Genomic DNA, 12,559 nt, shown 5'->3' on the forward strand with positions numbered 1-12,559 from the left:
CTGGCCAACATGGGGAAACCCCATCTCTACTAAAAATACAAAAATTAGCCAGGTGTGGTGGCATGTGCCTATAATCCCAGCTACTCGGGAGGCTAAAGCAGAAGAATCACTTGAACCCAGGAGGTGGAGGTTGCAGTGAGCAGAGATGGTGCCACTGCACTCCAGCCTGGGCAACAGAGTGAGACTCTGTCTCAAAAATAAATAAATAAATAGCCAGGCGTGGTGGCTCACACCCTGTAATCCCAACACTTTGGGAGGCCGAGGCAGGTGAATCACTTGAGGTCAGGAGTTCGAGACCAGTCTGGCCAACCAACATGGCAAAACCCCGTCTCCACTAAAAATACAAAAATTAGCTGGGCATGGTGGTGCATGCCTGTAATCCCAGCTACTTGGGAGTCTGAGGCAGGAGAATCGCTTGAACCCAAGAGATGGAGGTTGCAGTGAGCCGAGATTGTGCCTCTCTGCACTCCAGCCTGTGTGACAGAATGAGACTCAGTCTCAAAATAGATAAATAAATAAATTTAAAATTAAAATTTAAAAAAAACAAGTGTATCGCTTTTCCGCCCGCTCCCCCCTCCCCCCGAGCGCCGCTCCGGCTGCACCGCGCTCGCTTCGAGTTTCAGGCTCGTGCTAAGCTAGCGCCGTCGTCGTCTCCCTTCAGTCGCCATCATGATTATCTACCGGGACCTCATCAGCCACGATGAGATGTTCTCCGACATCTACAAGATCCGGGAGATCGCGGACGGGTTGTGCCTGGAGGTGGAGGGGAAGATGGTCAGTAGGACAGAAGGTAACATTGATGACTCGCTCATTGGTGGAAATGCCTCCGCTGAAGGCCCGGAGGGCGAAGGTACCGAAAGCACAGTAATCACTGGTGTCGATATTGTCATGAACCATCACCTGCAGGAAACAAGTTTCACAAAAGAAGCCTACAAGAAGTACATCAAAGATTACATGAAATCAATCAAAGGGAAACTTGAAGAACAGAGACCAGAAAGAGTGAAACCTTTTATGACAGGGGCTGCAGAACAAATCAAGCACATCCTTGCTAATTTCAAAAACTACCAGTTCTTTATTGGTGAAAACATGAATCCAGATGGCATGGTTGCTCTATTGGACTACCGTGAGGATGGTGTGACCCCATATATGATTTTCTTTAAGGATGGTTTAGAAATGGAAAAATGTTAACAAATTTGGCAATTATTTTGGATCTATCACCTGTCATCATAACTGGCTTCTGCTTGTCATCCACACAACACCAGGACTTAAGACAAATGGGACTGATGTCATCTTGAGCTCTTCATTTATTTTGACTGTGATTTATTTGGAGTGGAGGCATTGTTTTTAAGAAAAACATGTCATGTAGGTTGTCTAAAAATAAAATGCATTTAAACTCAAACAAAACAAAACAAAACAAAACAAAAAAAAAAACAAGTGTATCATATGGAAACTGTCCTGCTTTTCCAGCACATGCAATAAAGGCAGCAGCAGGTCTTCTCACTTCCATGGCTTCGAAGGGCACACCAGCACAAACAACATTCCGAGATGTCTGCAGCAACTGTATTGTGACTTGAAAAAATCCACAATTTCTACAAACGACAAAGCCACACGCCCTGCTGCTATGGCTGTGGCTCATGGCCTACCCTCCAGTGCCACCGTGCAGTTAGAGGTTGGTAAAAATCAAGATGTAACTTTCCCCTGCCCCAAGTTCATGGGCCACAGGTTAGGAGCTCCTGACCTCTTCACATGTTGGGAAATACATGTCTGGCTGCCGTCATATTAGCAAGTGGTGGTGGCGTGACCACGGTTCCGCACACCTTGGTCCTCAGAGGGAGGTCCTTCACCAGCTGGAAATGGAAAGATGGTTCCTTGGACAAAGCCTTAATGTGCCACACTGGGGCTTTAGTTTAGCATCTTGAAAATGGTGCCCTGTCTTAGTGTCTTGTAATATCGAATCCCTTTCACAGACAGGGGCTAACAGTGGTGAACTTGATACACAGACAGCATCTTTGTTCCACGCAAAGGATACGCAAGGAATGAGACATGCCACCTCCCTCAAACAGGTCCACGTTTTACTCCTTAAGGGAGTGTGATGGTTTCAGGTGGGCTAGGGAAGAGGCAGCCAGCCCTAGCTGGGAGCCTGGCTCTCCAATGCAGAGCCTCCCACCTCCACCCCAGCAAGGAAATCCAACCCAGCCCACGGCAGGATGCAGGAAGGTGCTCTCAGGTGAGTGCCTGACCCAGGGTGCTGGGCCACAGTGGCAGAGGGCACAGAAGAGACAGGAGCAGGGCAGGGGACATTAGAAGGGCCCCCGAGCAAGGTGAGAGCGCGGCAGGCACAAATCTGACCCTCTGAGGTCTCAGGCAGGGGCATGAGAGGACCTCAGGAATGGACCTCCTTCTCTACCTCGAAACGTTCGAAGCTGCGAACACCATAAGATAGGACAAAAAAAAAAAAAAAAAGCAGCTTCGGGTGTCTGTGCTCCCCCACCACACACACCCTCAAACAATTTTTTCTTTTAAAAAAGCCATTTTTGACTGCACCTCTTCCGAAGGGCAGGGAGAGGGCTGGCAGCAGGCCTGCCCGTCTACACACGGAAACTTTGCAGAGGAGGGAATGCTGCCTGCGGTCCGCTGACCAAAACAAGCCCATTTGCAAATTGGCAGGTGGAATTCACCCTGTGAAGATAAAGGGCTTGATTGGGGAAGGTTTAAAAAAGTGATTTAAATGTTTTTATGGAGTGAAAAAACAAGAGAGGGGAAAAAATTAAGTTAATAAAAATTTTACTAAATTAAGATAGAAACAATGGCAGTATTTTACCACAGCCGCTTCCATTGAGGTTTTTAAAACAGACTTTTATGAGCTATTTTTTCTTTTTTTTTTTTCTTTTTAAACCTTGCTCAGTGAAAAGCCTTCTAAATTACTGCTGACCACATTATTTTCAATTCCTGAGCCATGATTTTTCCCTGCGCTGAGGGAGGCTCCATCTCCCAATTTACAGATGGGCAGGCCCGTTGCCCTACTGGCGGCTTCTGCAATTTGACTCTGAGATTTGTTAATGAGTCTGGCGTTTAATGTTAAAGCCATTTAATGGTAACCAAACTCCTCAGGGATCCCACAGGGCTTTGATGGAAGCCCCAATCCTGTTGGCCCCTGCTAATTGCTCCGAGGCCCGGCTCCCCAGTTCTCCCCTACCCATAACCCCCCACCAAAAAAAAGTGGATATGGAGTGAGGATGTTGTAACGAGGAGACCTTTGAGACTAGAAGGAGTGGTGGCTCAAGAGAAAGATGGTGTATATATTGCAAATCCACCCAGGATTGTCATCAACGGGCAAGAGACTCTGAGGATGGGGCTTCTCAGATGTCATACTGGAAACATTTGGTAAATTTTGGAGTAAGGAGCCAAGACTTACCTGGTGCCAAACCCCAAAGGCTTGATTCACCAATATGACCGGACGCTAGTGAGGACCCATGTGTGCCCAGGCACAATTACTGCCCAAGAAACCCCTGAACCAAGGGGTCCTGGATGCTAGCAGGGCCCTAGAAACAGACCCAGAAGTGACACAGCCTCCACCTCCGGCCCCCATCCTGCATGCCCTGGGCCAGGCAACCGCACTGGAAGGCTGCATCTGCTGAGAGGCTGGGCCATGCAGGGGCCAGAGAGGCCTCTGGGAGCCTGGACTCTGGACCAGGGGCCTGTGATGAGCACTCATAGGAGCTGCCAGCATAGCCCTGCGGCCCGACACAGTAAACAGCACCAGACTCTCAGCTCCAGCCAAGAGGCCCAGCTGAAATGAAGTTGCGGGGTGTCAGTCCTAGACTTTGGGGTCCTCGAATTGACTCCCACCTGCCTTGGGTGTAACAGGCACAAGTCAAGGACTGGGAAAGTGCTTGTCTTCACCTCCCCCGGGTCAGGAACCAGAGCCTGCGTCATCCCCAGCCTGCCCTCCTGCAGGCAGCCCCCAGGAGGCAGAACCTCTGCCGCATCTTCTGCCCTGGGCCATGGCACAAGCCCTAGCATGTATTTGAGTAGGGGGCTCTGAAGCATGAAACGAGAGCTGGTCCTGCAGAAGCCCCTGGGCGGGGAGGAGCCTGCAAATGTGACCAGGGCCATCTCACGCTTCCCGTAAGAGGTGGATAAACCCGCAGGCAAGGTTTCCACGGCAGGCTTTCCTGCTCCCAAAGAATGCCAATATTAGTGGGGTTTATTCTCTCTCATGCCTTTGGCAGACACATTGGAGAGCTCCGAGATGTAAAATGCATTCTTGAAGCAGAGTTGAGGGTGGACGCTGACTGCTGAGGGCTGGGTGGAGAGGCCCAGGAACCGCCTTCCTGCCTCTGGTAAACCCATCCTCCAAACTGCCCCACCTGCTTCCCCACCTGGTCACGCAGCTCTCTAACCTGAACATCTCCAGTGCATCCTGCTGACAGATGGACAGAGCCCAGCCTGGAGGCCCCCACACAGGCCCAGCCGACGCTTCCCACCTCCTCTCCTGACTCTTGCCACAGACACTCCTGGAACCCCCCAGCTGCCCTCCAACCATCCTTGCCAGGCCTCATAGTCTTTCTAAATCAAATTCAATTTAACTTTGAACCCAAAGAGGCAAGAAATGCCATTTTGGAACTAATAATCTAGGTAAGGGGGTCACCCTGGCAACACACACAAAGCCCTTCGTAAAATGCCTGGTGCATCCTAAGTGCTCGAGGTGTTGATCCACTCGACAAACTGGCAGAGAGCCACTTCCGTGAGCACCTGCAGGGTGCACAGCTGAGCCCAAACCCAGGCCCTGCCTCACAGGGTGCACGGTCTACTGCAAGGATTTACACAATAAATACCATACATTACAGAGCATGCTGGGAAAGCAATGCATACCACAGAGCAAAAGAAAATGGGCTGGGTGCGGTGGCTCACGCCTGTAATCCCAGCACTTTGGGAGGCCGAGGTGGGCGGATCACGAGGTCAGGAGTTCGAGACCAGCCTGACCAACATGGTGAAGCCCCGTCTCTACTGGAAATACAAAAATTAGCCAGGCGTGGTGCTGCATGCCTGTAATTCCAGCTACTCAGGAGGCTGAGGCAGGAGAATTGCTTGAACTCGGGAGGCAGAGGTTGCAGTGAGCCAAGATTGAGCCACTGCACTCCAGCCTGGGTGATAGAGTGAGACTCTGTCTCAAAATAAATAAATAAATAAATAATGGCAAGGGGGTGGGGTGCACTGGGCAGGGGGTGCCCTGTAGCATCAGATGGGATGGATGGGGACAGCCACATCCAGAGCACAGCATTTGAAGAGTTCAAGCCCAGGAGGATGCCAGCCTTGCAGCTAGCTAGGGAAAGAGCATTCCGGGTCAAGGGAGTAGCCAGTGCAAGGGCCCTGAGGCAGGAGTGTGCCTGATGCATCAGAGGCTCAGCAGAGAAGCTGGCCGGGCTCAGCAGGGTGAGTGTGGGGGAAACTGTAGGGGCAGAGGCCAGAGAGAGTGGGGAGGACCCACTGAGGGTAGGGAGAAATGGTGCAGGACCTCAGGGCAGCAGAAGGAATTGATCTTTTCTCTGAGTGAAACAGAGAATGTCCTGGGGGACGAGGGGCACTGGGACCAGCCACAGATGTCCCAGCTCTGTCTCATGTCAGACACAGGATAGATTGCACTATCCTCCCCACTCAAAGGCCAACAAAATGTCGCAAGGGTGATGTCCCTTGAGTAGACACTTTCAGAGCCAGGACAGCTCAGCCACACCCTCTCTTCCTCTGGCATGGTGACCAGCTGGCGCCCAGGGCCCCGAGCCCCCTGGCACACAGTGGGTGCCCAGCACGAAGGAGAACAGAGCCTTTGTTGTTTCCAGCCACTGAGATGGGGTTTTTTGTTACTGCAGCGAAACCAGCCTGACTCTGATATGGGGGCAGAGACAGAGGGGCAGCTAGGGGACTATATCGATAATCCCAGTGACAGACAACGCAGCTGAGGCCAGAAAAGGAGCAGAAGAGGTGCTGAGAAGCAGTCGGGGTTAGGAATATTCTGAAGGGAAAGCTGGGAGGGGGTGGGTATGGGGTGTGAGGGGAAAAGGTGAGTCAGGGATGACTGCAAGGTTTGGGCTTGAACAACTAGAGAAATGGAGTCTCCACCAGCTGAGATTGGGAGGGGATCAGGGGTTCAGTTGTGAACACGTTTGGTACGTCTCATTAACCTGAAGCCTGAAACATTCACGAGGTGGCAGGGGCAGGTGTCCCATGAATGAATGTGGGGACCAGGGGAGGTTTCCAGGTGGGAGACATCAATGTGGGGGTGGGTGGTCAGTATCGAGATGGGACTTAAATCCCTGAGCTGAATGAGATCACTGAGGGAATGCATGTCCACAGAAGAAAGGCCAGGTTCAAGGACAATCCTGGGATTCCAGAAAGTTAGCATCATCTGGGTCACACAAGCATTTGGTAAGTTACATGGTTCCACGGTGGGAGAGAGGACGCTGGTCTTTGGTCCATCTGGGCTGCCCAGGAGTGGCTCTCGTTGGCCACGTGAAGGTGGGCTCCATCCTGCTATGCCAGGATGCACAGGGATCCTAAGAAGTGAGCCCCACCCCAAAACTGTCTCCTTCTCTCTCCCCTACTTCTCAGAGACCTGCTACTTTCCTGGGTGCTCTGGAGGAACACCGCAAGGGTCTTTCCCACTCTTGGAATGTCCCCTCTTTTAAATAGAGCCTCCATCTTGTCTGTCAGGTCTGGCCACATTTAGTTAGGCCACTCCTTCCCAGGCCCTGTTGCAAACCCTAGAGCTTCCTCTAACCCTTGAGAAATTTCAACCCTTTTCTAAAAGTGGAGTGTCTGTTTTGTTTGTTTGTTTGTTTGTTTGTTTGAGACACAGTCTCGCTTTGTCACCAGGCTGGAGTACAGTGGCATGATCTCGGCTCACTGCAACCTCCGCCTCCCAAGTTCAACAGATTCTCCTGCTTCAGCCTCCCAAGTAGCTGGGACTACAGGTGAGCACCACCACGTCCGGCTAATTTTTGTATTTTTAGTAGAGACGGGGTTTCACCATGTTGGCCAAGATGGTCTCAATCTCTTGACCTCATGATCCGCCCACATCAGCCTCCCAAAGTGCTGGGATTATAGGCGTGAGCCACCACGCCCAGCCAAGAAAAGTGTCTTAACCCTTCCCTGGGGCCAGAGCAGCTTGGTCCTCTTATCTCTCTTATCTCAAGGTATCACTTGCCCTCTGGAAGGAGAAGTAGGAAACAGAAAAAAAAAAAAAAAAGCTCTCGTTTTCTTTGGATTCTTCTAGAACAGCAAAGAACACAGAATATTATCACAGTATATTAACCTTCTACACATGTTTATCAACTTAGTTCAAACCATGAAAAATTAGTATCCTTCAAGGAACAAATAATCCTTCCACTAAATCAACTATTAGAAATATATATAAAATGGGGGACACAATGGGAGTATGACACGATTAGAGTTTTGAATCAAACTAAGAACAGCGAAGCTTTAAAGATTAGTCATGAACATGGACCTTGGCTATCCTAACACAAATAAGAAAACTAGCCAAATCCAGTGAAGTCTAGGGTTTAATGAACAGTGCATTAGTCCATTCTCACACTGCTATGAAGAAATACCCAAGAGTGGGTCATTTATAAAGAAAAGAGGTTTAATTGACTCACAGTTCTGCATGGCTGGGGAGGCCTAAGGAAACTTACAATCATGGCAAAAGAAACCTCTTCACAGGGCAGCAGGAGAGAGAATGAGTGCTGAGTGGAAGAAGAAATCCCTGATAAAACCATCAGATCTCACAAGAAGTCACTCGCTCTCATGAGAACAGCATGGTGGAAACCACCTCTATGATCCAATTATCTCCACCTGGCCCCACCCTTGACATGTGGAGATTATTAGAATTCAAGGTGAGAGTTGGGTAGGGGCACAGAGCTAAACTATATCAAACAGTAATATATCAGTGTTGGTTTCTTAGCTTTGGCAAATGTACTGTGGTTATGTGAGATGTTAACAATAGGAGAAACCAGGTGAGAGGTATATGGGAACTCTGTACTATCAAAAATTATTCCAGAATTGGCTGGGCATGGCAGCTCACACCTGTAATCCCAGCATTTTCAGAGGCCGAGGCAGGCAGATCACCTGAGGTCAGGAGTTCAAGACCAGCCTGACCAACATGGTGAAACTTCGTCTCAACTAAAAATACAAGAATTAGCTGGGTGCAGTGGCACATGCCTGTAATCCCAGTTAGTTGGGAGGCTGAGGCAGGATACTCTCTTGAACCTGGGAGGTGGAGGTTGCAGTGAGCCGAGATCACACCATTGCACCCTAGCCTGGGCCCTGGGCGACAAGCGAGATTCTGTCTCAAAAAAATAAAAATTATTTCAGAATAAAAGGTTTATCTTAAAATTCCAAATACAAGCAGAGACTCTTGCCAGTTAAAAAAAAAAAAGGGTCTATAGCAACCAAGAAGAGTTTATCCCAAGACTATATCGGTGGCATTAAAGCAGGAAAATGATTTACATGATTTATCATATTAGCATGAGAAATAGCAAGGTCCATTTAATTATCTCAATAAATATCAAGGAGGCATTTGAAAAAAGTCACTACAAATTTGTGGGACAGGTTTTATTCTAAATATGATAAAGATTATGGAATTTTATTTTTTATTTTTTGAGACAGGGTCTTGCTCTGTCACTCAGGCTGGAGTGCAGTGGCACAATCTTGGCTCACTGCAGCCTCTACCTCCCCAGGCTCAGGCAATCTTCCCACCTCAAGTCTCATGAGTAGCTGGGACTACAGGTGCACTCCACCACAGTCGGCTAAGTGTTTGCATTTTTTGTAGAGACAGGTTTTTGCCATGTTGCCCAAGCTGTTCTTAAACTCCTGGGCTTAAGCAATCCTCCCTCCTCAGCCTCCTAAAATGCTGAGATTACAGGCATGAGCCACTGCACCTGGCCAAGATTATGGATTTAAAACCAAAAGCCACCAGGCACAGTGGTGTGTGCCTGTAGTCCCAGCTATGGTGTTTGCCTGTAGTCCCAGCTACTCAGAAGGCTGAGGCAGGGAGATGAACTAAGCTTAGGAATTCTAGGCTGCACGGTGAGCTATGATCATGCATGTAGACAGCTACTGCAGTCCAGCCTGGGCAGCATAGCAAGACCCTAGCTCTTTAAAAAAAAAAAAAGGCCAATTATTGCTTAAGGAATAGAAAGTCATTAGCACTAAAAATCTGGACATGCTCTCGTTTGTCTGGTTACCACTCCTATTTTAATATAAAACTAAATTAAAACTAGAAACACTGGCAAAAGCTATCTAATAAGAAAAAGAAATAACATGTAAATATAAGAATAGAAGACATTAAAATGTGAATTGTCTTTTAGCCATGATTATAAACCTAGGAAAGCAACCAAAAGTACCAGTAAATTACTTCCATAAGATACATAAGAAGACATTTAATCAAGTGCATCTTATATGAATATAATGCAACTAGAAAATGCATGTAAAATAAAAGAGAATTCAAGAGCAATTTAAAAATCAAATAATTGTATATCCATTTAATTGGCGACATAAGATGCTTACCCAAAGGGCATTGTGAGACCCTAATAGGAGAAATAAAGGAAGATAAATAAAAAACAGAATTTTTCCCGCTCCTGTTAGGAAGAAGCAGCATAATAAAGATGAAAAATTTATCCCTGCCAGCTGGCAAGAGACAACTCTTAAATATTCAGAAAATTTGCCAGCCATTTGTTAAGTCATGTATAGCTTGAAAGTGGCCACAGTGGCCAGGCACAGTGGCTCACGCCTGTAATCCCAGCACTTTGGGAGGCCGAGGCGGGCAGATCACGAGGTCAAGAGATGGAGACCATCCTGGCCAACATGGTGAAACCCTGTCTCTACTAAGGTACAAAAATTAGCTGGGCGTGGTGGCGTGTGCCTGTAGTCCCAGCTACTTGGGAGACTGAGGCAGGAGAATCCCTTGAACCCGGAAGGTGGAGGTTGCAGTGAGCCCAGATTGCGCCACTGCACTCCAGCCTGGCAACAGAACGAGACTCCATGAAAAGAAAGGGAAGGAAGGAAGGAAGGAGGGAGGGAGGGAGGAAGGAAAGAAGGAAGGAAGGAAGGAAGGAAGAAAGGAAGGAAAGTGGCCACAGTGTGGGTATTTCCATCAAGCAGTCAACAAATGCACCAATCAGGGCTTTTCTTTCCAGAGATCTGTTTTTCCTACACACCATTTAGTAAAGGCCAAATGATTTTTCACTGTTACTTTTAGGAATGTAATGAATTGATTGAGAAATCCCCAAATTCCTCTTTTTATTTACTCATTTACTTATTTAGGTTTTGAGACAAGGTCCCACTCTGTCGCCCAGGCAGGAGTGCAGTGGCATGATCATGGCTCACCTCCAACGCTCAAGTGATCCTCCTACTCTCAGCCTCCCGAGTGACTGGGACCACAGGCACACACCACTATGCCTGGCTAATTTTTTGACTTTTTGTAGAGACAAGGTCTCACCATGTTGCCTGGGCTGGTCTCAAACTCCTGGGCTCAAGTGATCCTCCCACCTCAGCCTCCCAAAGTGCTGGGATCACAGATGTGAGCCACAGCACCCGGCCCGCTATATTATTTTACATTTTTACTTAAAATTGTTCTAGCTTTATTGAGGTATCATTGACACGAAGCTAATTAACATATCCATCCCCTCACAGAGTTAACCATTTTGTCTTTTGCGGTGAGAACATTTAAGATCTCTCTTAGCAATTGTCAAGTATGTGATACATTATTACTAACTCTAGTCACCATGTGGTACAAGAGAGATCCAGAATTTACTCATCCTGGGGAAAAAATTTAATTTGTTATATTTAAACATTGAGAGAAGTCTGAAAAGATCTACAAAAAATATTACCGATACTGTCTGAGTAGCGAGATTTCAGGTGCTTTTTTCCTTTTATTTATGTATTTATTTATTTATTTATTCATTTATTCATTTTTGAGACAGAGTCTCGCTCTTGTCACCCAGGCTGGAATGCAATGACATGATCTTGGCTCACTGCAACCTCTGCCTTCCGGGCTCCAGCAATTCCCTGCCTCAGCCTCCTGAGTAACTGGGACTACAGGTGCCGGCCACCAAGCCCAGCTATTTTTTGTAATTTTAGTAGAGTTGGGGTTTCACTATGTTGGCCAGGCTGGTCTCAAACTCCTGACTTCAGGTGATCTGCCCGCCTCAGCCTCCCAAAGTGCTGGGATTACAGGCGTGAACCACCGCACCTGGACCCCTTATTTTTAATTATTTTTATTTTTTCTATAATAAACATGTATTATTTGTGTGATGAGAAAACATTCTTTTTATTTTTTTAATTTATTTTAACAAGCTAGAAGAAAATAAAATCACATTTTTTGCCCATCTGTGTAAAGGAAACAAACTCTGACTAAAGAAACGAAAACATCTTATTAGAGACAAGATGGGGGTCTGTTGAGCATCTTTAAAAAGTTGTGAACTCCTAGGGCCAGGCGCAGTGGCTCACATCTATAATCCCTGCATTTTGGGAGGCTGAGGCAGGCCGATAACTTAAGGTCAGGAGTTCAACACCAGTCTGCCCAACATGGTGAAACCCCCATCTCTACTAAAAATACAAAAATTAGCTGGGCATGGTGGCAGGTACCCGTAATCCAAGCTACTCTGGAGGCTGAAGCAGGAGAATCGCTTGAAACCAGGAGGCGGAGGTTGCAGTGAGCCGAGATCGGGCCACTGCACTCCAGCCTGGGGTGACAGAGCAAGACTCTGTCTCAAAAAAAAAAAAAGAAAAGAAAAGAAAAGAAAAGTTGTGAACTCCTTACAGAATCATAGGCACAATAAAACACAATTAGAACAACAGCATTGGAAAATGTGTAATAAATGTAAGTAAAAAGGTAACTGTCCAGATATATGAAGTATTGCTATGAAATATGCAAGCTCAAGATCCAGTTTCAAGTTAATGAGTGATCAGAGAAGAAAAAAATGCAATTTATACACCAGGAAAAATTTGGACAACAAAGCATCCCATGAAAAAAATGCAGAGCGTCACTAGCAATTCAAGAAAATACAACTCAAAACAATACGAAAATCACTAGACACCTGCGAACCAGCTGAAGGAAGCAAAACCTGTGTTGTGAGGACTAAAGGGAAACAGGTTTCCACATTGTTTGAGGTGCCCGCTATAATTTGGTTTTGTTTCTCGAGAATATTCTGACAGCCCTTCTTGGCTCTTGAGGAAAAAAAAAGACAAACTATTTATACCTTTTTGTATCACTTTGGAAAATATGTTCTGGGCAGCATCTTCCAAGTAATATTTCTGGAATACTTCCAAAGGATGTTGATAGATATTATATAGAAAGAGTATTGTGATTGCAAACACGGATGTTTCTATATTTCAGGACTTGTCAGTGCCTTTTACCTGCTAATGTGCATTGTGGATCTCCAAAACTATGTACCATTTACTCAATTAATTTGACCCCAGAATCTTTGTCATGGTAACTTTATTAACAGCTCACAGAGCATTAGGCTGCTGGCAATCAGACTGAGAATAAGAAAAGTATTTGGGG

General features: G+C 46.9%; 1 protein-coding gene across 1 annotated transcript; it reads left to right on the forward strand.

Annotated features, from left to right (window-relative positions):
* The first annotated feature begins 560 nt into the window (after positions 1 to 560).
* LOC466689 (translationally-controlled tumor protein) lies at positions 561 to 1,354 on the forward strand. Its single transcript, XM_003313187.7, has one exon. The coding sequence runs from the start codon at positions 670 to 672 to the stop codon at positions 1,186 to 1,188; it is 519 nt and encodes a 172-aa protein (XP_003313235.3). The 5' UTR covers positions 561 to 669; the 3' UTR covers positions 1,189 to 1,354.
* Positions 1,355 to 12,559: the final 11,205 nt, after the last annotated feature.

Source organism: Pan troglodytes, chromosome 9, assembly GCF_028858775.2.
Source record: "Pan troglodytes isolate AG18354 chromosome 9, NHGRI_mPanTro3-v2.0_pri, whole genome shotgun sequence".
In the NCBI taxonomy this organism is placed as follows: domain Eukaryota; kingdom Metazoa; phylum Chordata; class Mammalia; order Primates; family Hominidae; genus Pan; species Pan troglodytes.